Source organism: Chiloscyllium plagiosum, unplaced genomic scaffold (genome assembly GCF_037043375.1).
Source record: "Chiloscyllium plagiosum isolate Xiang-an unplaced genomic scaffold, Cpla_swu_hap1 HiC_scaffold_41, whole genome shotgun sequence".
Lineage (NCBI taxonomy): Eukaryota > Metazoa > Chordata > Chondrichthyes > Orectolobiformes > Hemiscylliidae > Chiloscyllium > Chiloscyllium plagiosum.
In genome coordinates, this window is record NW_028270179.1 from 8,209,946 (window position 1) to 8,236,822 (window position 26,877).

Genomic DNA, 26,877 nt, shown 5'->3' on the forward strand with positions numbered 1-26,877 from the left:
GTGACGACTCCAACTGAATCAGACTTTGCTGATATGGATGTGGAAAGTGAAACTACTAAGATAGATGATGCAAACAAATTGGCAACTTATGAGAAAGACATAAATATTAAGCAGAACTCACACACGGGCCAATTAAGGGGGAAAACATTTTGTAGATTAAACACAATAAGTATGTAAGTTAGCTCGCTGAGCTGGAATGTTTGTTTTCAGACGTTTTATCACCAAACTATGTAAAGTAATCCGTGAGAGTCTTCAATAAAGCGCTGGTGGTATGCTTCGCCTCTCTGTGTATAATCCTTAGTTTCTTAAGGCGAGTGATAACATTTTCAGTTCTATTTGAAAGAGAAGGTAGATAAATCTAAATCGATGTGTTTATGCATAGAGATCTGTTAAGATTGTCACGTCTCTAAGAATTCTCATGCGTATCTTCTTTTCGCCTGTATTCTGATGTGTGTGTTATCCCCGGTAAAGTGGCGTCTGTCTTTGTCTGTATGTATAGAAATTGCCATTCATCAACCTGAACTTCAAATGTTCTCCATATTTATTTAATATAATATGGAGAAATGTGCGGTAATGCATCTGGCAGGAAGAATAGAGGTGACAGATAAAGTTTAAATGATGATTCGAGCTTGGTGCTCGTAAAGCTAAGGTTGCTGATTGCACTCACAGGAAGTCTTCTGTTCCACAATATCATGCACTGCAATGGGACAGAAATGCAAAGTCATAATTCAGAGCTTTCATTACAACCTGATCCAATGATTGTCGGCGGCACATATTGATTATCCGCCAATGCCCATCGACTTCTCCTTCATTGCTATTCAAACTGGTAAATTTCCTCTGCATCCTCTCTGAAGCTTTCAAATATTTCCAATAATGAGGTGAGCAGACCTGAATGCATTATTACAAGTGATGTCTAACCACGGCTCTATAAAGCTGCAATATAACCTCGCGGCACCTGAACATACTCCCCCTGCTAATGAAAGCCAACATAACATGCCACTTCCTAACTTCCCAATCAACTTGGGTGGAAACTTTGAGGGATCTATGGACATGGACTCCAGGATCCCTCTGTTTCTCCACACTGCCAAAAGTCCTGCCGTTAAACCTGCATTTACATTCAAATTCGATCTTCCAAAATGAATCAATTCGCACCTTTCCAGGTGAACTCCCTCTGCCGCTAATCATCTCAGTTGTGCATTCTGTTGATGTCCCGTTGCAACCTGCAACAAGCCTCTACACTATCCACTACTCCAGCAAACCTCGTTTCATCGACAAACTGACAAACCCATCCTTCCACTTCCTCATCCAAGTCATTTATAAACAATAAAACGAGCAAATTATTGCTTTATTCCACTTTCTCATGTATCCAAGTCTGAATTCAAGTTGTCATGATGTGGAGATGCCGGTGCGGGACTGGGGTGTACAAAGTTAAAAATAATGCAACACCCGGTTATAGGCCAACAGTTTTAATTGGAAGCACACTAGCTTTCGGAGCGACGCTCCTTCATCAGTTGACTATCACCTGATGAAGGAGCGTCGCTCCGAAAGCTAGTGTGTTTCCAATTAAAACTGTTGGCCTATAACCTGGTGTTTCTTCATTTTGAACTGAATTAAATATGATTTTCACGTCGGGACCTTTTTCAGCTGTGGCTGCTTGGACATTTCCCAAACCACTTCTCAGACATAAGAAAACCAGACATGTATGCAGCTTTACCACTGCACCACGAAATCCAGGTTCAATTTCAAACTGCGCCAGGGGAGTGTCACAATTTATTTGAAAAATAACGTTCAAAAGAAAAGTACATAAGGCGTGGGTTGGGGCTTGTTTCCTGAAGAGTTCAGGTGTCTCTAAAAGGCAAACTCAGCACCCGCGTTCAGAATACACCGATCTGTCAATTATTACAAGTGTATCTGGAGTGCATTTCATCGCTTGGAAATGCCATTTTATGAAGGGACCATAGCACGTAGGGAACTTCTGACTCAGTTAAGCGGTTCTGTTGTAAATAAAAGTAAGACCTACGGATGCTGGAATTCTAAAACAAAATTATAGAGGTGCTTGAGTAATTCAGGAGCTCGCCCAGAGAGTGTATATGCAATGCAGAGGGAACTAACAAGCACCTTCACTCTTCTTCAGAACTCATTCGGAGAAATAGAGAGGATTTACTGAAGTGAAACATTAACTTTGCTTTCTCTTCACATATGCTGTCAAAACTGCTGAATCTCAGCAAGACTTTCTGTTTGTGTTGAAGTTATTTTCGTCTCTCTCCAAGACAAACGAAGGTTTGGCAGATAGTTTCGAGTGTAAAAAGTTTCATGGAATCAGCCACGATCAACAATTATGTAATCCAAGTCCAAGGAATCGTAATACATCAAGGGAGTGGTTTGTCTTTGTACCATTTCCTTCATGGAAAGTCGACCAACTCTTATATTACCTTAACCGATAGCAAAAAAACATTATTTGGAGGGTAGGGGTATGTTCAAATGTCGAGAAATTACTTACAACTTGAGTTTAAAACTAGAGAGTAGAAATAAAATAAATTTCATATACATGCCTGTAATTCGACAGCACATCTCCCAAAAGTTGAAGAGAGTCACATGAGCAGATATGCAATCAATTGCAAATATGTGTGAGAGGATTATGTTGCAGTTGGGGAGCATTTCAACTTTGCTAACATAAATTGAGACTGTCTTCATGTGATAGGATTCAATGGGGACAAGGTATAAAATACGTCGAGGAGACGTTTTATGCCAATACATAGATCGTACTACGAGGAATGTGATAGAGTTACAGGTAGATGTGAGTATTAATACCGGTCAAGAGTTTGAAGTGTTTGTGGATCAGCATTTTGTGTTTACAGGCAATAACTCAGTAAATTCCAAATTCATTCTTGAAATGGATATGAATCGATGCAATGACAGACTGACTGACTGACAGACGTAATGAATGCACTGACAGAATAAATGAGTGGACGCACTGACCGAATGGCATACTGAATGAAGGCACAAACTGAGAGAGTGACTGACTGAATGACGACACAGACTCAATAACAGACTGAATATACGCACCAGCTGATTGACTGACTGAATGAATGTACTTACTGAGTGAATGGACGCTCTGACTTCCTGACTGAATGGACCAACTCGCTGATAGATTGACTGACTAATAAAATGGACGCACTGATTGACAGCATAGACATACTGACTGAACGAATAATGGCACTGACTAACTGAATGTATGCACTGGCAGACTGACTGACTAACTGACATAATAGACACACTGATTGAATGAGTGAATCGACTCTGACTATCTGACCAACGACTGGCATTCGTACTAACTGACTGAACGCACTGACTGTCTGTCTGATGACGAGACGCCGAGACGCTCCGACTGAATGATTGAATGAACGCTTGCACTGACGGACTAATTGACGCTTTCAATGTCGTACTGAATGTGCAGTCACTGACTCGATTGATGCACTGAACTATGGACTGACCGAATGGGTATACTGAATCAATGACTGACTTACTCAATGAACGCATAGACTGACCGACTGAGTGCACCGACTGACGAACAGACGAACTGACTGAATGGACGCAATGAGAGACTGACTGACGGACTTAAAAAATGCACTGACTGAACGACTGAATGTGTGCACTGACCGAATGAGAGACTGAATGAAATCACTGACCGACTAATTGACAGAACTAACGCACTGACTGACGGACTTACTGGACACACTAACTGACTGACTAATTAACATACTGAACGATTGGACGCACTAACTCAATGACTGATTGACGGACACATGCACTGTCAGACTGACTGACTGGGTGCACTGACAACTGACCATCTGCCTGGATGCACTGACTGACAGCACGAATGTACTGACTGACTGGATGAATGGACGTACTGACAGACTGACTAAATGACTGACGTAATTGACGTACTGACGAAATGACTAAGTGAATGGACGCTGACTAAATTAACGGACTGACAGTCATACTGACTGGCTGGACGCACTGATGGTCTGAATGATGACGAGATGCCGTGACTGACTGATTGAATTAATGGACGCACTGACTGACTGACTGACCAAATGGACGCACTCGCTAAGTGAATGGTCATTCTGACTGATTGAATGGAAACTCTAACTGGTTGGCTGACTGGCTGATTGTCTTCACTAACTGATTAACATACTGAATGAATGCGCTGACATACTGACTGACTGACTGAATCGAGGCGATGACTGACTGACTGAATGGATTAAGTGATTGACAGCACTGACTGTATGAACGAATGAACACACTGATGATGGACTGAATGAATAGACACACTGACCGACTAAGTGACTCACTGAATGGATGCAATGTCTGATTGTCCGAACTGACGTATTGACAGTCGGAATAATTAACTGGACACACTGACTGAATGGATGGACGGACTGAGTGACGAATCGAATCGATGCACTGACTGAATGACTGAGTCAATGGACGCACTTACTGACTGAATGGCACCGACATACTGACTGATTGACTGACTAAATAAATGCACTTATTAAATGAGTGAATAGACAGACTGATGGAATGACAGACTGCATGGTGGCACTATCTGATTACTGACAAACTAAATGGATGCATTGATTTAATAACTGTCTAACTGAAAGGACGCACTGACTGACTGACTAACTGAATGGACGGATGGACAGAGTGACTCAATGGACGCACTGACTGACTAACTGAATGGACGCACTGACTGACTGACTGACCAAATAAGTGCACTGACTGACTGACAGAATGGAACTACACTGAATGACTGTTTGAATGCACGCACTGACCGACTTACTCACTGAATAAAAACACTGACTGACTAAGTGAATGCACATGCTGACTAACTTACTGAATGGACGCACTGAGTGAACATTCGATCTGAACGGCTGACTGAATTAACGCAGTGACTGGCTGAAAGACGGCATTGATTTGCTTATTGAATGAACACACTAACTAATTGACTGACTGAGTTGACCCACTGACTGAATGCGCTCACTGACTGACTCACTGTATAATTGCACTGATTGACTGAATGTATACACTGATTCAATAAATGACTGAACAGACTGACTGACCGCATGCACCGACTGGCTAACTGGACACACTGTCTTATTGACCAACTGAATGGATGTACTGACTGACGGAGTGGACGCACTGAGTGTAGTACACTCTGACCGACTAACTGACTGCTGCAGTGATTAACTGAATGATTGCACTGACTGGCTTATTAAAAGAATGCACTGGCTGACTGACTGAATGGTCACATTGACTGACTGACAAAATGGACGCACTGACTGTGTAAATGGACGCTCTGTCTGACTGACTGACTGAATGGTCCCACTCACTGACTGAATAGACGTACTGTTGACTGAATGAATCGTCGCATTGACTGTGTGAACGCACGCTCTGACTGACTGATTGAATGTACGCACTAACTGACTGACGCACTTAATGAACTCACTGACTAATTGACTGACTCATTGTACGCACTGACTCAATAACAGATGAAACGCATTGACTGTCTGGCTGAATAGTCGCACTGACTGACTGACTGACTGCACACACTGACAGACTGACTGACTGGACACACTGTCTCACTGAGTGGCTCAATGAACACACCGACTGACTCAATGGACGCACTGACAGACTGAATGGATGCATTGTTGATTGACTGATTACATGGATGCACTGAATTAATGTATGCTCTGACCGACTGACTGACAGACAGAATGGATGCAGCGACTGATAAATGATCGCACTGTTTGACCTATTGAGTGAATGCACGAACTGATTGACTGACTGAATGGACACATGCACTGAGTAAATGGACACTCTGTCTGCCTGACTGAGTGAATTGACCCACTCACTAACATATTGATTGACTGACTGAATGGACACACTGTGTTGAAGCAATGACCAAAATTGACACGAAACAGTTAGAAGCCATTTTGTCACAAAGCAATTTTTACAGTAAGATTTCTCGCCAGGTCGTGAAGTATGAGAACAATCCTGCTCTGATAAGTCTGACCTTACAGCTGCACAATGTATTGGCCCTTCAGTGCCGTTAGCACTATCCAAGAGAATGAGTTTTATCAGCACACTTTCTTCATATGTGTCATGTGATCTGAGTGTAATTGAACATGCATTCATTCTTCTGGCAGCTGTGATTCGGAGTTAATAATAAGAATAAAGTTGCAAAACTCAATACGATTCCACTCGAGTTTCACACTTCATGTTGGTGGAAGAAAGCTCGGTTGATAGACTGTTGTACCAACAGACTACATTCTTTATTTATTCAATTGTTAAATGAGGGTATCGCTGGCGATGCCAGCAAATTTTGGCAATCTTTAATTTCCCAGATGTCTATTAGGAGCAACCACCTTGCTGGGGGTCTGGAGTCACATGTAGGCCGGACCAGATAAGGATAGTAATTTCATACCCTTAAGAACATCCATGAATCAAATGAGATTTTACCTGAGAATTGGCAATCGATTCATGTTCGTAATTAACCACCTAATATCAGACATTTTTCTAACAGTGCTTAAATTCCATTATCTGGTGGGCTGGGATTCAAACCCCGGATCCACGGAGCATTCTATCGTTCTGTAGCTTATCAATCCAGCAACAACACCATGATGTCGTCGGCTGCACCTGAACATTGGTTTTTTAAATGTGTGCTGACATATTGACAATAAATATCATAACAACTCAACAAATAGTAACGGATTATTATAATATATCCCTGCCTGGGAAGGGTTTGAACACAAATGTGGTGAAAAATCATGATTTGGAGATGCCGGTGTTGGACTGGGGTGCACAAAGTTAAAAATACCACAGAACCAGGTTATAGTCCAACAGGTTTAATTGGAAGCACACTTGCTTTCGGAGCAACGCTCCTGCATCAGGTGATAGAGAAGGACTCGATCGTAACACAGAATTTATTGCAAAAATTTACAGTGTGATGTAACTGAAATTATACATTGAAGAATTGATTGTCTGTAACAGACGTGGCATCACCAAGTTCGTGTACAACCTCAAAATGGACATCCACTCCTATACGCAATGTTATTAGCACGGAAAGCAAATGTGATAACACCGTTATTAACCACCCAGACTACCTGTGATGCAACTTTCCTCGTGCAAGAAACCCAAGATCTTTCTGTTTGACAAAACTCCCATGTCCCTGCCATTATCTATAAATGCAACCTGTCTTCGTTTTACCAAAATACAATAGCTGCTATGTTTCTAATTTAATTACATCTTTGTAAAAGTTTTTCTAACGTCCATGTAAATAACGAGTAACATTCTGTCCTCATCTATCTTTTGCCTTCCGTCCTTCAACAACTGAATCATGCTTGTGAGTCACGATTTTCGACGGACAAAGCCAAGCTGACCGTTCCTAATAAGTCCTTGCTGCTCCAAATGCGTGTGAATTCTATCTCTCTGCTTCCTCTCCAATAACATAGCAAGCACTCGTCGCAGACTCTTCGTCCTATCGTTCCCAGGCTTCTCCTTTGAACTTCTCTTAAATAAATACACACTATTGGCCACCCTCCAGTCCTTTGGAAACTTAACCGTAGCTGCAAATGGTGTGGACATTTCTTCCAGGGCCTCCACGATTTCTTCCCCAGCTCGTGTGATGAGTCTCTCACTTTGAAAAAGTAGTTTCGTACCTGTTTTTTCTTTGGAGGTATAAAAAGGCAGAGGTGCCGGAGAGTATAGTTTAACAATTGAATAGTTGTGGCCAGGTCTCGTGGTTCAGGCTTTTTCTAGTTTGGTTTAGCTGTAGCAGTCAGAAGATGTCTGAGTACATGGGAGTTGCAAGCTTCTTGGAAGGATTCCTCTGACTTGCTTATGAAGTCATTCTCTGGTCATTGTTCCTACCTGCCTATAAGATTTGTTTGAATTTACCCTTTTTACAAGAAGGGTGTTTATGGGATGAGACTGTTTTGGAACAATAAGTACTTGTTACTGTGTCGGGGTCATTTAAGTTTTGCAACAGTGCAGTAATTCTAACTTTCTCCTTCTTTTTGTTCGTATTCCAACTGCAGTGTTTAAGTGGATTCTGATTTGTTTAAAGCCGAGTCGTATGACCAGTTGCATACAGGTGGAACTCATAACTCACGCCTGCCTTTAAAATAAGGAAACGTTAGTTTCGACACAACCTTCTTAATATATATTCCAGGAGTCTCGAAAATTGGAGGCACTTGTCGGGATTGATTCTATAATTCAAAATTCAACTTTGAGTTTGTTGGACATTAAAATGGCGAGTGGTAGGTGTTGGTGTCTGTTGTTCCGGGTGTTGAATTCAGTTGGTTTAAACAGTGCTTTCTGAACTACTGGTTCTTTCAGTGGCTAAGAGTCTTTTCGGTGTGGAAGAAATGACTGTGGGGGTTTCACAAAAGTTGCGCAAGGGGAAGCTGTTGAAATTGGCAGGCAAGCTGGATGTGCACTTGCCTTCGTCTGTGCAAGATAGAGAGGTAATTGCAGGGAAATTAAAGGAAAATTGACAGTTACGACTACGCTAGTTTGTCTTTGTGTGGTTTTGTTTGTTCTCTTTTACAGGTTACAGACACACACCACGACTGCCGAGGTTCTGATAGGGTTGGTTTATTTCAAACGTCATGTGGAAGGACTCCCCGAGGACATATTCGGTTTGTCCTATTGTGAAAGGCATTCTGGGTCCTCTGTTTCTGTACAGAAAGACCCTGAAGTACCAAGGTAAATGGAGATACCCTGTTCCTGCCAGGTCACCTGACAATATTGTTGGCGAGATGACATAAAGAGGGCGATTGCTGCTTTGGTCTCATCCAGAAAAAATCGAAATTTGGCCATGGATGCTCTTGGGAATGCTGATCCAATTCCTGCTCCTCAGACATGTGAGTACTCAACAGGGCCCCAGTGTCCGGATGGAAAGTATTGTTGAAAGACTCTTAGGGTTTACAAAATTAGTAAAAAAAGAATTTCCTTGCCTGCGGGTTATGAAATATTTGATTAGCCCCAGACTCACTCTGAGGTCAGCAGCGTGATTCAAGATGCCCCGATCCATTCAAGTGCCCAACATTATTTTTAATTGGCTAGTGCAAATCTGTTGCTTGCTTCAGGATGTCCAGGCTTCACTGAATTTGGCATACGGGACACATTGGGTATCTATTCAGGACTCCATTGTATTTCCCCTGGGTTGCAGACTAATGCAGGGGCAGGAACAACTTTCTTTGAAAATGTTGTTATAGTTGCAAATGGAACGGCTTGAAGGTATTTAGATTTTGTCCACGTTTTTAAGCAGCTATGTGTCACAGCCAACATTTATGAGGCTAAACTGCCTAAGTTTGATTGTTCTGGAATATGAGTGCCTTATGGGCCTTACAAGCAAGGAGTACACAAAATCTGAAAACTGCGATATGAGGAAAGTTGGAAAATGTTCATGTGTGCATGCGAGTGGGAGGAAAAGAGAGAGAGAAAGAGAAAGAGAGAGAGAGAGGAACTGACTCATCGCTGATTCTCTGCAGTTTGCAGAAAGTGTAACCCTTTGTGATGTGGTTTGAATGCACACTTGCTTGTTGGTCATTGAATGTTTGTGTTTTGCTGCCTGGAGTTGAGATCCACGAGTGTTTTGAATTTGATTTGCATTTTGGGAGTTTATGATGATTTCCTTTAAGGGTAAAGAACCATCAGTGATAATGAAATGAAATATTATCACTTTATCTCCGTTTTTCTCACAGACCATGACTGACCTAATATCAATTTCTAACTAATCACGTCTATGTTTACTTGAAAGCCATCCTAATTTCAATTGAAATCAGTTTATTTTGGAGGAATACCACTGTCCAAGGTGTCCTGCGTAGGGTATTATATGCTTCAAAAGGAGCCTGCAGAGGGATTGGGAGGTGAGATCAGTACATGCTCCTCCTCTCTGCACCTCAACTCTTTTGGCCTGGAAAGTATCCTTCACATCACCCAGATTCACAAGACAAATGTTCACGCTCCGAGTGGGACTGCCCAGCAGAGCCCAACCTTCACCATTTTCTAAACTTATTTGTGGTATGTGATTCCTTTCCTTTATAACTCCCACTCCTCCCTATTTGAACAGCCTCGAGCTCGCAGCAAGAGATCCATTATTACTTTCGAACAATTTTCGGATTTTTCTCTCCCCTTTTGCAATGGCTCAAAAGGATGTTGAAGTAAGGCGCCTGGCCGTGCTTCTCAAAGCAGTGACAAATAATACTGCCACAGCCCTTGCTGAGATGAATGCATAAATGGTCGCCATTTGCACTGTGGTCCTGCAGAACAGGCTGGCCCTGGATTACCTGTCCACCAAGAAAGGGGGCACCTGTCCCCTTATCGGCTCCATCTGCTGTGCTAAATTCCCTATGCCAGTGAGAACTTCACCAATCACTCACATCCGTAAGGTAGTCACAGAACACCATGAGACGACTTCCTAGTAGGATCTGTGGAACTGGATAGGCCGATGTTTTGCGATAATGAAGTGTCTTTGTACAAGGCGTCATAGCCCTCATCGTGGCCTTTGCTATCCTATGTATGATTATTATCTGTGTCAAATTAGCCTGCGTATGATTCAATTCCTTGTTGTGGCTCTACTCACAAGTGATTCCTCAGATTCTTGGTTTCCTCTTCCTGATGAAACCCCAAACGGTGATTCTCAGTCCCTGGAGACTTCTGCCCCTCTTCTTACCAAACCCGCGGGTGATCTGTCCGATCTCCAACTACCACCGCCTGACACTCCCCCTGGCTCCCAATCTGTTCATTTCTTTTTTAAAAAGAAAGGATTCTGGAAGAATTGGCCAAAATTGACACAAAATATTTCGAAGAGATTTGGTCACAACGCATTTTTTGCAGTAAGAGTTTGAGCCTTCTCGAGTAGTGTGAGAACAATCCCGCTCTGATAAGACTGAACTTGCTGTGGCAAGATGTCTCGGCTCGTCAGTGCCGTTAGCACTATCTCAGATTATGATGAATTGTTTCTCTCTGTCTCCTCTTGTTAATTCTAGCCTTGCTAAACCTGGAGTAAAATATAACATTTAGTTTTGTAGATATTAAGAAACGTTGGTCTGGAAAATGTATGTGAGTTTCATGACTGCCCCGAGCGTGCACGGCCTTATGCGCAGTGAGCTTTGATTACCTATACATCCTGTAACATTTTGTATTTCTTTGGAATTGTGTCGGACTTTACGAACGAAGGTGTAACTCCCCATGGTCGTGATAAAGCAAGTTAATTGTTCAAAGTCACGTCTCCTGATTGTGTTGTTTTAAATAATTCGTGTAAGGTTTATTTTCTCCCACACACTGACTGACTGAAAGAACACGCACTGACTCACTGACTGTATGGACGCATTAACTCGCTGAATGATTGTTCTCACTGGCTGAGAGAATGGAGGCACTGACTGACTGAACTCACTGACTGACTGGCTGACTGACAGAATAGATGCACCGCCGACTGTCTGTCTGACTAAATGGATGCACCGACATACTGACTGACTGTCTTAATGGACGCACTGACTGAATCACTTCTCAGCATCCAACACTCCAGGGAAAATTGCTCCAGCATATTGTTCATTCCCTATAGCTCAAATCCCCCCTCAACATCCTTAAATGTTTTCTGCATTTAACAACATTCCTCCTATACCTGGGAGACCTGAATTGAATGCAGTATTCCAAACGTGGCCTCACTAATGTCCTGTACAGCCGCAACATGTCACCCCAGCTCCGACATTCTCTGTTCTGACCAATGAAGCCAATCATTCCAAACGTCTTCTTCACCCTCGTCTCCAGGGTCCTACTTTTATCTGTATATGTCCTGCCTGGGGTTGTCTTACTAAACTCAAATTCCATCTCGCACTCATTGGAGCATCTGATCAAGGAGAATGTGAGAACTGCAGATGCTGGAGACTAGAGCCTGATAGTTCGGCACTGAAAAGGCACAGTATGTCAGGCAGCATCCGAGTAGCAGGACAATGGACATTCCGGTGAAAAGGACTTCCTGACATTCCTGATGAAGGAATAGACTTCCCTATCCATGTCTGCTGTCCATGAATCAAACGCCGCAGGATCCTCGATAGCACCAACATATTCACTGTCCTGCTTTATAGGAGATGGATAAGTTCCCGATGCAGCGCTGCTCCCTTCTGCCTTCCTTCCATCCTCAGGCCTTCCATGATCCCCTCCCCTTACTTTCCCGTTCCCCACTTTTTGTCCTCTCTGCTCCACCTACCCTCACCCCTCCAGCTGTGCAGCCCCATCCTGCTCCATCTGGGCACCTGCTGGCGTTTCTCACTCAAATCCCAGCCCTTTGGCACAGCCCGACCTGCTTTACTCTTTTGGGCTGACACATCGTGACTATCCCACATTCGGTAACACCCATCCTCATCCCTCTCCAGAGTCTCATGAAGATTCTCCCTCCCCTGATCACGGCCCGTTTCTTGGCAACGAATCGCGAGATTATTGTCAAATTGAGAGCTGTCCCTGTTGAGAACTGGTCACTTGTTCACACTGATTGGCTCCAACTCCAGCAAACCCTTGGGCTCCTGTTCGCCTGACGCTGCTGTAGCCCACTCATAGATAGATAAACAGAGTCCCGGTTTGTGAAAGAAAACGACCAAGTTTGAAATACACTGGCAATCAACTATTCCCAGCTCCTCTGCCCTCACCTAGTAACACCACTCCCTCACCATTCCCCATCTTCATCACCCCCTCCAACATCTCATCCGGCGAACCTGCCTTGTGCATTGATTGTTCTCTCTATCGCTGTCTGTCCCTCCGTTCTTCCATCTCTGACTGTGTGCTTCTCTCTCTATTACTCCTCTCCTCTGAAATCCCACCCATTCCCCCCCTCCCCACCAACCACACATACTTGCTGTACTCTGACTCTTGTGTCCCAGGCATGTCCGTGAGATGTTGGCACTATAACAGGAGAATCTCGAAGAGCTGAGCCAGTGTTCCAGCGGCTGGCGCCTGAACCCGTTGCATGATGTCAGATACAGTGGGAAACAAAACGGATCCCGGTGTATTGTACCCTGATCAGCCCCAAAACCCCTTTCCTCAATTAAACTTGGCGAGCTGTTGAAATGCTGGAGGCTTCATGGGCTCCTCCTTGTCTCGTGGCTGTGACATCACACAAGGATGCCCTTCGGCCCACCACAGCTTGGGTCGGTTCCTTGTGTGTCAAATCGATCTGTCGCTGGTCTCCAAACCTCCTTACACCTCAGGAACCCTGCTCGATCCTCCACTGGTGTGCCAATGGTGTGGCTTTCAGCGATCATTTTGTCCTGGGTTTTTTTTTAAGAGAGGTTGAAAGGCAGGTGCTTCGGTGTCTGTAAAAATAAACAGCAAACAGGTTGTGATGCCTTGCATTTGGAATCAAAGACATGCATAGCATGGAAATAGAACAGTTGGTCCAACTTGTCCATGTCGATGAGTCTAATCTAGTCCTACGTTCGAGGGTCACAGTTTGTCATCACAGGTCCAGTGGTCCTGAGGACTACTTCCTATCTGCACCCTCCTCACCCAGCACTCCTTCCTGAGAGACCAGGCGAGATTGTGCTGTGACAAGGTACTGCTGTCTTTCTGCTGTGTACTCGTTTCTATTCGGTGTCTATCTATGCCACGCTCTCTGTCTGATTCTGTGTTTGACTTTCGCTTGTGCGTTGACACTCTCTCCATCATGTTTTCTGACATTCCGTACTGGAATGTGTCTCACTCTTCTCTCTGTGTCTACTTTTCTGGCTCAGTTCCTCTTTCGATCCGTGTCCCTCCCCAATCTCACCTTTCCTCTCAGTCACTGTCACGGTTTGGAAATGATGCTCTATCTCTATTTCCCTTCTCCCTCTTTCCCCTCTCTCTCTCCCTTGCAGGAAAGCAGACATGAACCTGTATCAGCACAAACGTTTCCACTCGAGCCTTGTGAAGCCCAGAGTAAAGTGAAGACATGGTGCCTGTGAATGTGTTACCAACTGTTGCCGACTTCCTGAGGGATTACAATCGATTGTCTGGGAGAAATCTACTGAATGTCGATAAGCGTGGTGAATGACTTTATCTTCTTCATTTCACACCTCTGTATCAATCCCCAAACTAATCCCCCTGCCCTGCGCTTTCCCCAGAGGCCTGGACCATCTGCCAAACTGAAATCTCCTATCCTTGGCTATCTCATTTCCAATCTTCTTCCCTTTTCTCCCTCTCTCCTCGTGCTCTATCTTTTGTTCTTTTTATCCTGTCCACATCCTGCCACTTTACTCTCTTTCTCTCTCTCTCTCTCATTTGCTCAATAACCAACACACATCTGCCCTCGACCTCCCCTGTCCCATTGCAGTCACCCTCTGTCACACCGACATGCACTCTGCCCCTTCCCGCCCCGTTGCTCTCACGCTCTGCTCGGCCCCTCTATCGCTCTCATGCTCTGCTTGCCACTCTTGCTTTCTCACTGCCATACCTCACGCAGTTGCTCTCGACCTCTGCCTGCCCTCCCATGCTGACCCTCCTTGCTATCTAGTTTCGTCCCCTCATTGTTTTCCTGGTACGAACGTAAAGGATCAATGACCGCTTACGTTCTGTCTGATCAGCATGGGACCTGTCACGTGCCACTTGTGTGTACATACGTTTGCACGCCAACCCCACGCACTGGCAATATTTTGACACCATAAACAGCCGTGCATAGCGTGCGTGCATGTACACACACTCACACTCTCTTTATCACACACCCTCTCATTCTCTGGCCTTCCCAGTTTGTGATTGGACGGGAAATCACTCGGTGCTTTGTTTCCAGATTACTTTGTGGTGTGGGAACATCCTGCACAGCTCGCTGATCGTCAGGAAAAGATCTGCCTGCGCATATGGAGTAGAGGGAAAGTCATTCCAGGCCACCACCATTTGGAAGTTCAACACAGCGGGAGGGGACCAGGATGGGGCGGGGGCAAGTGAACACTGTACCGTTCAGGCAAAGGCGCGAACTGCAGGGGAGAACCGGAAATTGCACTTTCTGTCTGACAGCCACATGGTAAGAGTGGTTATAACTTTGCTCTGTGTAATTGTGGACGATGGATAGGTGGAATTTGGAACAAAATACAATACTGGTCGTAGGCCAGTTGTCAAATATGAAGCTCTCAGTCAGATTACAGTTTTTAACTCATTCCTGAATATCTGTTATTTGATATAAATCATGTTTTCGCCTCTCAGTTACTTTTCCATCTGTAACACATAACCCAATAAAATATTATTTTGTTTACAGGACACAGAATGATCAGGCCCTTCGCCCACCACATTTGTGCCGATCGTGTTGCCATTCTAAACTAATCCCACCTGCCTGCACATTATCCCTATTCCTTTATTCCCTGCCTTTTCACATGCCTGTCCGAATGCCTCTTAAATTTTACGATCATGTCTGATTTTCGTAACTTCCCTGGTTTTAGGGTTCAGGCACCTACCAGTCTTTTTTAAAGAGAAACTTTCCCGTCATGTCATTTATACCTTAACGTCTCACCTGAAGCCTTTGTTCCTTATTATTTGACACATTCATGTGGAGTAAAGTCTGGCTAACCATCTTATCCGTGCCTCTCATAATTTTATATGCTTCTATCAGGTTGCCCCTCAGCCTTCGATGCTGAAGTGAATACACTGCAAGTTTGTGCAGCCTTTCACTTTAGATAATCCACTCCAATTCGGGCAACATCTTGGTAAGCCAATCTTGCCCCCTTTCCAAAGCCTGCACAACCTTCCTAAAGGAGGATGACTAAAACTTCACGCAGTACTCCATAGGTGGAATAAACAAAGTTTTATACAGCTGGAATATGACTTGTGAACTTAAAGCCCAGACTGATGAAGGTCGGCATGGCATAGCCTTTATTTATCACCTTGTTCACTTGTGTTGTTCTTTCAGGGAGCGGTGGTCTTGCGCCACAAGATTGTTTCGGATATCAGTGCCTTTCCGAGTCCTGCCATTTACTGTCTTCCCTCTTGCATTTGACTTCCCAAAAAGCATCGTCTCAGACTTAAACCCTACCTGCCATTTCACTGTTCAATGCTGCAACTGGTCTGTGTAGTACTGTATCCTTTCATAACCTTCCTCACTCTCCACAAACATTGCAAAATTTCTAATCAGATCTCTTGCATTTTCATCTATAATGAGGAACAACCAGCCAATGTCCCAGCACTGACCCTCACCGAACACCATGTCACAGACCTCCAGGGAGAAATAAACAGTCCTCCACAACTGCTCTCTCTTCTGTAATCAAGTCAATTTTGCATCCAACTTTCCAACTTGCCATCGATTCCATTCAACACAATCTTCTAGATCAGCTTACCATGAGAGGCCTTGTAACATTCTTTAGTAAAATCCACGCAGGCAATATCTACTGTTCTACACTCATTAATCATCTTTGTCACTTCCTCCAAAAATTCAAGTTTGTGAGACAGGGACTCCTCTGCATAAAGCCATGCTGATTATATCTAATGTCCATTCTTCTCTAAAACAGATTAAATCCGTTGTCCATGAATCTTCACCATTAATTGGCCTCCGACTGATGAAGGATTTACCGACCAATCATATATTGGGTTGCGCTTCCTCGACAAAGGAAAACCATAGGCTTTTCGCCAGTATTCTGGGCCCTTGTCTGTTGCTAAAGAGGATACAAAAATTCTCTCAAGGCCGAAGTAATCTCCTCCCTTGGTACCTTCAGTGTTCCGAGCTAGATCGTGTCAGGGCTTCGCGACTTAGAAAACTTAATGTGTTTCAAAACATCCAACACCACCACCAACACAATATTGACATGCCCCAGAATATAGACATGTGCCTCCATAACCTTACCACATTACATGTCTTTCTCCTTAGTGAATGCCAATACAAAATACTCATTAAGGACCTCTCCAAGTTCCCATCCTCTGTCCTTGAGAGGAACAACCCTTTCCCCAATTACTCTGTTGTTCCGAATATATGTATAAATGCCTTGAGGATTGCCATGAATCTTGCTTGCAAAGACTTTTTCATGACCCCTTCTAATAACTTGTTCAGTTCTTTTCCACAACTTCTCAGGTTGACCTGGATTTCAGTTCCATAAACCTGAAATTCCTAAATATCCTTTATTTTTGTTTTTGACTAACGTTAAGATATGACTTGTCATTCAAGTTTGCCAAATCTTACCACATATATCTTCCAACTCCAGAGGAACATGCTCGTACTGAACTTTGATCAACTGAACATTCTAAGATTCCCACATGTCAGAGGTGGATTTACCCACAAACAGCCAGTTGGAGAATTTTCTCCACTTTTGCATTATACTGTTGTCATTCGCCTTCCCCCAATTTTAATAATTAGACTGAGAAGCCATCTTAAACTTATCCATAACAACCTTAAAACTTGCAGAAATATGATCATGTTCCCAAAATGCTCCCTCACTGGTACTTTGATCACCTGGCCAGGCTCATTCCCCAATATTAGATCTAGGACAGCCCCTTCACTACTTGGGTGATCTGCACACAGTTTTAAGAAATCTTCCTGGATACTCATAATTCATGTCAGCCGCTGCCACTAAGGGATTCCCCGTCAATATTGGGGAATATAACATTTCCAAATATAACAACTGTATTGTTGATTTGCTTACATATGTGTTCCTTTGTCTCCCATTGGCTTTTAGGTAGCCTATCGTATAACCCCATAACAGTGACTGTATCATTCCTCATCCTCAGATAAGACGACGCTGGATGACCCCTCCAAGATGCTCTTTCTTATATTAGCTGTGACATTCTCAGTCATGCTTCACTGTTCCCCCATTCCATTCCATTGCGTCCATTTCTATCTTGCCTGAAGCATCTAGAACACAGAACAGTACAGTACAGCACTGGCTCTCTGCCCTTAAATGTTGTGCTGGCCTTTTATTCTGCTCTAAGATCTGACTAACCTACATACCCTTCATTGTACTACCATCCATGTGCCTCTCCAAGAGTCACTTAAATGTGTCTGACTCTACTGCTTCTGCTTGCAGTGCACTCCACGCACCCAGCTCTCTGTGTCAAGGACCTACCTCTCCTTAAACCTTCTTCCAATTACCTTAAAATTATGCTCCTTCATCATAGACATTTCCGCCATGGGAAAAAATCTCTGCGTCTCCAATTGATGTGTGCCTCTCAACATCTTGTACAACTCTATCAAATCACTGCTCATCCTTTTTCGCTCCAATGAGAAAAGCCCTAGCTACCTCAAACTTTCTTCATAAGACATACCCTCCAGTCCAGGCAGCATCCTGGCAAACTTCCACTGCACCCTTTATGAAGCTTCCACATCTTTCCTATAAAGAGCTATATTGAGCTGCACCATAGCCTCACTGCTCTTAAACTCCTTCCCCCTGCAAACGAAAGTCTTCATACCATACATCTTCTGAACAACCCTATCATCTTGGGTGGCAATTTTGATGTATCTGTGGACATGGAGCCCGAGATCCCGCTGTTCATCCACTTTGCAACAATCTCGCAGTTAACTCCGTATTCTGCAATCAAATTTGACCTTCCAACGTGAATCACTTCACACTTTTCCAAGTTGAACTCCTTCTGCCACTTATCAGCCCAGTTCTCCACCCCGTCATTGTCCCGTTACAAAATACCACAGCTCTTCACATTATCCACACGTTCGTGTCATCGGCAAACTTACTCTCCGTCCTTCCACTTCCTCATCCAATTCATTTATAAAAATCACATACCAGAGTTCTGAGAACTGATCCCTATAGAACACCATTCACTTGCAGTCACCGAGTACCAGGCTGATTAATTAGCGGCTACTACCACGCTCTGTCTTCTGTGGGCTAGTCAATTCTAAATCCAGCCAGCCAGATTTCCCTGTATCTTATGCCTCCTTACTTTCTGAATGACCCTACAATAACAAATATCAGGGGAACCCTATCAAATGCCTTGCAAAAATCCATATACTCCTGCACCTTTATCAAGTGTTTTTTTACATCCTCAAAGAATTCAATAAGGCTTGTGAGGCATGACCTGCCCCTCATAAAGCCATGCTGACTATCTCTAATCAAACTATGGTTTTTCAAGTAATTATGTCTCTCAGACTCCACTCCAGTTCTTTGCTAAACACTAACGTAAGACTGACTGGTCTGTAATTCCCAGAATTATCCCATTTCTCTTTCTTGAATGAGTGAATAACATTTGTCACCCTTCAATCATCAAACATTACTCCAGTGGATAGTGAGGAAGCAAAGATCATCGCCAAAGGCACAACAATCTTGTTGTTCGATTCCTGCAATACTCTAGGATATATTTCATCTCGCCCAGGGGATTTACCTATCCTTGTATTTATAAAAAACTGTCAGCACATTTTCCTTTTAAACATTAACATTTTCTAGCAGGTCAATCTTTTTCTCGCTGTTCTCAGAAACATCAAGGTCCCTTTCAGTAGTGAATACTGAAGAACAGTATTGAATAAAGACTTTCCCTACCTCCTCCCACTCCAAGCACAAATTCCCTCCATTATCCCTGATCGGCCCTACCCTCACTCTGGCCATCGTTTTGTTCCTCACGTGAGTGTAGAATGCCTGAAGGTTATCCTTAATCCTACCCGCTAAATCTCATCCATGCCCCCTTTTGGCTCTCCTAATCCATTTTGCAATCCCTTCCTACTTACATTGTAACCACCCAAAGCCCTGTCTGATCCTTGCATCCTCAACTTTACATAAGTTTCCTTCTTCCTCTTGACGAGATGGCCCACATCTCTTGGAACACAAAGTTCTTTCAAACTAACATCCCTTCCTTGCCACAGTGGGACAAACCTCTCCATCACTATCAGCAAATACTTCTGAAACATTTCGGTCATGCATTTCCCTGAGAACATCTGTTCCCAATTTATGTGCAATTCCTGCCTAATAGCATTGAAATTTCCCTCCCTCAATTAAATCATTTTCCAAACCATCTGCCCCTGTCCCTCTCCATGAGTATCATAAAGGTCAGTGAGTTGTATCACTACAGCTGAAATGCTCTCCCACCGTGAGATCCGACACCTAACATGGTTCGTTGCCAAGCACCAAATCCAATATATTCTCCCCTCCACTCGGCCTACCTCTTCATTGTGTCAGGAATCTTTCCTAGACACACCTGACAAAAATAGCCTCCAACTAAACTACTTGAATTGAGCATTGTTATGAAGTTGAAAGCATGTACTTTACCCTTCAGAGAGAGTGAATGCAGGCAGATGTGATGGGACTTACAGCGGTCTCGGCGTCTGCTGGTGAATGGAAATAATGTAACCTTTGGCTGTGAAACAAGCTTGTTTGCTATGTTATAGAGTAATAGAGGTGTACAGCATGGAAACAGACCCTTCAGTTCGACCCGTCCATGCCGACCAGATATTCCAACCCAATCTCCGCCCACCTGCCAGCACCCAGCCCATGTCCCTCCAAACCCTTCCTATTCATGTATTCATACAAATGCCTCTTAAATGTTGCAATTGTACAGGCCTCCACCACATCCTCTGGCAGCTCATTCCAAACACGCGCTGCGTGAAAAAATTGACCCGAAGGTCTCTTTTATATCTTTCCCCTCTCCCCCTAAACTTATGCCCTCTCGTTCTGGACTCCCAGACCCCGGGGAATCGACTTTGCCTATTTAACCTATCCATACCCCTCATAATTTTGTAAACCTCTATAAGATCACCCCTCAGCCTCCGACGCTCCAGGGAAAAGAGCCCCAGCCTGTTCAGCCTCTCCCGGTAGCTCAGATCCTCCAACCCTGGCAACATTCTTGTAAATCTTTTCTGAACCCTTTCAGGTTTCAAAACATCTTTCCGATAGGATGGAGACCAGAACTGCACGCAATATTCCGACAGTGGCCTAACCAATGTCATGTACAGCCGCAACATGACCTCCCAAATCCTGTACTCAATGCTCTAAGCAATAAAGGAAAGCATACCAAACGCCTTCTTCACGATGCTATCTACCTGCGATCTATGAACCTGCACTCCAAGGTCTCTTTGTTCAGCAACAATCCCTAGGACCTTACCATATTGTGTATAAGTCCTGCTAAGATTTGCTTTCCCAAAATGCAACACCTCGCATTTATCTGAATTAAACTCGATCTGCCACTTCTCAGCCTATTGACCCTTCTGATCCAGATCCTGCTGTAATCTGAGGTAACCCTCTTCGATGTCCACTACATCTCCAATTTTGGTGTCACCTGCAAACTTATTAAATGTACCTCTTATGCTCGCATTCAAATAATTTACGTAAATGACAAAAATTAGAAGGCCCAGCACTGATCCGTCTGGCACTCCACTGGTCACAGGCCTCCAGTCTGAAAAAACAACCCTCCACCACCACTCTCTGTCTTCTACCGTTGAGCCAATTTCGTATCCAAATGGCTAGTTTTCCAGACGATTCATGCGATCTAACCATGCTCATCCGTCTCCCATGGGGAACCTTGTCCAACGCCTTACTGAAGTCCATATAGATTACTTATGCTGTTCTTCTCTCATCAATCTTCGTTGTTACTTCATCCAAAAACTCAATCAAGTAGTGAGACGTGATTTCCCACGCACAAAGCCATGTTGACTATCCCGAATAAGTCCTTGCCTTTCCAAATACACGCACATCCTATGCCTCAGGATTCCCTCCAACAACTTGCCCACCACTGAGGTCAGGCTCACTGGTCTATAGTTCCCTGGCTTATCTTGGCCGCCCTTTTTAAACAGTGGCAGACGTTTGCCAACCTCCAGTCTTCCGGCACCTCACCTGTGACTGTCGATGATGCAAATATTTCAGGCCCAGCAATCACTTCTCCAGCTTCCCAGAAAGGTCGAGGGTACACATGATGAGTTCCTGAGGATTTGTCCAACTTTAACCGTTTCAAGACATCCAGCACCTCCTCCTCAGTAATCTGGACATTTTGCACGATGTCACCATCTATTTCCCTACAGTGTATATCTTCCATATCCTTTTCCACAGTAAATACTGATGCAAAATATTCATTTAGTATCTCCCCCATTTTCTGTGGCTCCACGCAAAGGTCGCCTTACTGATCTTTGAGGGGCCATATTCTCTCCCAAGTTGCCCTTTTGTCCTTAATATATTTGTAAAAACCCTTTGGATTCTCATTAATTTTATTTGCCAAAGCTATCTCATGTCCCCGTCTTGCTCTCCTGATTTCCCTCTCAAGGATATTCCTACTTTCTTTATACACTTCAAAGGATTCGCTCGATCTATCCTGTCCATCCCTGACATATGCTTCCTTCTTTTACTTAACCAATCCCTCAATGTCTTTTGTCATCCAGCATTACTTATACCGACCAGCCTTCTCTTTCACCCTGACAGGAACATACTTCCTCTGGACTCTTGTTACCTCATTTCTGTAGGCTTCCCATTTTCCAGCGCTCCCTTTACCTGAGAACATCTGCCTCCAATCAGCTTTCAAAAGTTCTTGCCTAATACTGTTAAAATTGGCCTTTCACCAATTTAGAACTTCAACTTTTAGACCTGGTTTACTCTTTTCCATCACTATTTTATTGTTTTCACAGCAATTCGAATTTTAAGTTTAAGTTATACCCCAAGACACTAAATCCTAATCAAAGTTGAATTTTACTGTTTTTACAACATTAAAACAAAAATACAATCTGATGTTTGAGGTATTAAAAGCAATTTTATACAGTTAGCCAGAGACGGAGCACCACCTACCATTGTCATACAGACTGCTGTAAACTTTCTCTCTGAAAGTAGTTTCCCTTTTGGACTTAAAGAAGAAAATTAATTTTTTTTCTTTGAAATAGTGGAATTTGTGTAGTTCCCTATCATTCATTTGAAAAATGTGTTCAGCAGAAAACGAAAGACGGCCCAGGGTGATCTACAGAGGAGGATTAACACTACTGTCTGGTTTTCAAAATTGATTTTTTGTAAATTGAGGAGGTTTTTTTTATCAAATCAGTGTATTGTTATCGAGCGGGAGGTAAATAACAAGTCTTTAATGGAAAGGTGGCTGAGAGTTGTAAATTGTTGTTGTTTAAAATTCTCTATTGGAGTTAAAGAATAAAATTGTTATTTTTTTTCCTTTAAATAGTGGAATTTATGCAGTTACTTATCACTTATACTTTAACAGATTACGAAGCCAGGTGGGCTTTTCTGTGCGTTTAATTAGCCGTGAGGTTCTCTGGCGTGTTGTAAATGTAGGTTCCCATCAATATTCGGGAAGTTGAAGTTCCCTATGGCAACAACACTGTCATTTCTGCACCTTTCCAAAACGTGCCTACCGACCTGTTCCTCCGTGTCTCTGTTGCTATTGGTGGAGGGGCGCTGTAGAAAACTCTCAATAAACTGACTGCTCCTTTCCTGTTGCCGGTTGTCGACAGGACAAACTACTTAAAGTGAGAGAAAAAAAAGTATAGTTAAAAAGCAAACAGAAAAATTTAGAATACGTTAACTCCACTGGAAACCAAACAATAATAGAAACAAGTGCAAAACGTCACAAGCTGTTTACTTCCTTACACATACCTCGGCTCCTCCCGTTCAACTTCTCGAAAAGAAAATCCGTGAAAAATGCCCTATGAAATCCACACAAGCATAGGATCGGGCAGGGTTCAGGTGGAGAAGGGAGGATGTGGAGACTGGAGACCAATTGAATTGACACACGGGGAGCCCACCCCGGCTGTGATGGGCCGAAAGGCATCCTCAGGTGATGTCACAACCCCGAGAGAGACACTAACGAGAAGGCGACCGCGAAGCCTCCTGCAGATCAACAACTCACCATGGCTAACGGGATTTCGGGCAGGGGGTTATGTTAAACCAGTACGTCGAGTGAATTCGGGGTAAATATGTTCTGGCTGCTCCCTGACATAACTCACTGGACTTTGGCATTAGCCGCCGGGACACCCGGTCCCCTTCTGTCGGGTTCTGGTGTCAACGTCCCGATGAACTATCGGGGAGATGAGCCAGAACAAAGCAAGTGGGCAGAATAGCGGCGAGGATTTCAGGGCGGGGGAGAGAGAGACAAAAATGGGCCACAGACAAACAGAGATGGAGGGAGAGAGGGAGGGACACAGAGAGATAACAATCAATGACAGAGAAGCTCCACAGGATCAGTAGGTGGATGGAAGTGATGAAGCTGCGGAATGGCGGGGAGGGGTAAATCGGCAAGGAAAGGGCAGTTGAGGAAGTGAACAACAGGACTGCGTCTTTCTACCTTTGTAGGTTTTTTTTTTAAAAAAAGCATCTCTGCAGTGTTGAAACAGACCATTCGGCTGAACAAGTCCACACCGAGCTTCCAAAGTGTATACAGACCCATTCCCCTCCCAAATTACTCTGCACTAACCCCTGACCCATGCATCTCCCTGACACATCCTAGGACATCTGGGCAGTTTAGCATGGCCAGTTTCCCAAATCTGGACTGTGGGAGGAAACCGGAGCACCTGGAGGAAACCCACGTAGACACAGGAAGAATGTACAAACTCCACACAGACAGTCACCCAGCTTCCTGGCATAGAGAGACCGCAATGCTAACGGGTAGTATGGTAACTGCAGGTGCCCAGATGGAACAGGAGGAGGAAGTGAACCTCGAGTGGGAGAGCGTCGGTGGACAGAAAAGCAAAAAGGTAGCACAAGTGGAAAGGAAGGGGAGGGGGTGAGAGAAGGCTAAGGGAGTACTAATGTGGAGACGGTGAGAATAATTGGGCCGGCAAGGATGCTATGAGGTTTGATTTAGGGCCGGCGGGCATGGATAGGGCAGTTGATCAGGTCGAGCCCACTATCTACTGAGCTCCAGCTGGACCCAAGGTGACAACAACAATGGGGTAAACACTGACAAAATCAGAGTCCAACAGGAACTTAATCAGATGGGCCAATGAGTTGTAGATGGACTTCAATTTTGAAAATGGTGAGATGCTGCATTTTTTTAAGGTAACCCCATGCAGGACTTATGCAGTTAATGGTATGTCCCTGCGGTGAGTCACAGAACAAAACGACCTGGAGAACAGATGCATCGTTCCTTGGATGTGGAGTCTCATGTCGAAAGGCTGGTGAAAAAGGTTATTTTCACACTTGGCTTTCTTGGACTAACCATCGAGTCTCCGAATTGTGAGGTCATGTTACAGCTGTGCAGGACATCGATGAGGTCACTTTTGGAATAACATGTCCAGTTCTCATCTCCCTTCTTTCGGAAATATATTGTGAAATTGAAAAAGGTTGAGAAACAATTTAACAAGGAAGTTGCAAAGGTTGGAGGGTTTGAGCTACAGAGCGAAGCTATATAGGCTGTGGCTGTTTTCCCTGGAGCTTCGAAAGCTGAAGTTTATCTAATCAAGAAGTGCATGGTTAGCATAAATAAACAAAGTATTTTCCTTGGGGTGGGGGAGTACAGAGGTAGAGATGGCATAGGTATGGAGTGAGAGGTGAAATACAAATGGGACCTTAGGGGCAAATTTTCAGGCAGAGGGTGGTGCGTGTATGGAATGAGCTGCCCAAGGAAATGAAAGAGGCGGGTACAGTTACAGCATTCAAAAGGCATCTGAACGGGGCCACGAATAAAAAGATTTCGTAGTGATATGGACCAAATGCTGAGACATTCCTGCACACTCTGTGACACACAATATGACGGAACATTCACTTCTTACTTTCTCCCTCTCTTTCTCATTTTTCTCCTTCATCACCTTTTCTTTTCAAAATGGACTCCGGCCGCACCGCCACCACCTATTGGTTGATAGGCAGCTCCATCGTGGTCTCCTGCACGAACACTGATTTTCGACTAAAGTGGACCTCTGTCCACCATATGTTCCCACCTGTCCTTCCCTCTAAGTGTGTGGTTCCACACTCCATGATGCTGACCCGTCCATTTTCACACTCAGGATTGGCTCAATTGCCCGCCTGCCATTTGCCCATCCTCCCAACATTCCAATGTGTTGTACTGACCAATCCCCACTGAACTCTTCTCCACTATCCGTATTCTGATTGGTGGAGATGCGAATCATGCCCTCTCATTATTGCCCATTGGCCCTGCATAATGTACTATGATTGGACAATCAACAGTCCCACAACACCCTCACGCTCTTCCAATGGCCTTCCTGCCCGTCCATCACGGAAGACGCAAAGGATTGGCCATAGACAGGTTGTCAATCACCCGCCCACAGCTCATTTGATTCGATGTCTACCCGCCTACTCCCTTGGCTCAACCAGTGAACCCTCACACCTCAGTCCCAACAACTCACTGCCTTAACATTGGCCTTTCCAATTACAGCTGGGCTTCCACCCTTCCACTGATTATTGGTTCCGAATCCCTCCTCACTGATCATTGACGCCACACCCTGCCAGGGTCCTCTTTATCCTAATTGGGTATTTCCCCTTGGACAGCGGTCGGAGCTGGAACTGACTCCCAAAGATTTCACAAACCCAACAAACAGATGCACAATGGAGTGAGAAGTGGGAGCTCATATTTCCCCATCCAGTGCATCCCACATCCCCCTTAATGGATTGAGCAACAGGAGCTGGGACTGCCCTAATCCCCCAGTCATGCACAAGAGAGGGACCAACAGGAGCAGGAACTGTGCCATTCCCTTTTCCATCCACCATCCATAAGGATACCAGGTACAGGTACTTCTGGCAGGATGGATGTGGTGGAAGGGGAAAGGGGAAGCTGCATTTTTGATGAAGGCGCATTATCCAGCAATGGCCAGGTGAAATAACTGAAGGATCATCCACTGAGGCTTTATAAATGGTGCTAGGAACCAAGCAGGTAATGGTAATGTTATTCTATAATCCAACAAATAGTCAATGGGAATTACGAGAACAAATATGCAGGAAGATTGAGGAGACTTGCAGGAGCAATAGGGTTGTTACAATAGTGGATTATAAC

General features: G+C 44.1%; 1 protein-coding gene across 1 annotated transcript in view; it reads left to right on the forward strand.

Moving 5' to 3' along the window:
• LOC148138140 (uncharacterized) overlaps positions 1–26,877 on the forward strand; it is an 84,955-nt gene that overhangs the window by 16,298 nt on the left and 41,780 nt on the right. Inside the window, 1 exon segment of the mRNA XM_087981825.1 lies at positions 8,614–8,769. Within this exon segment, the coding sequence (XP_087837951.1) occupies positions 8,614–8,769 (156 nt within the window).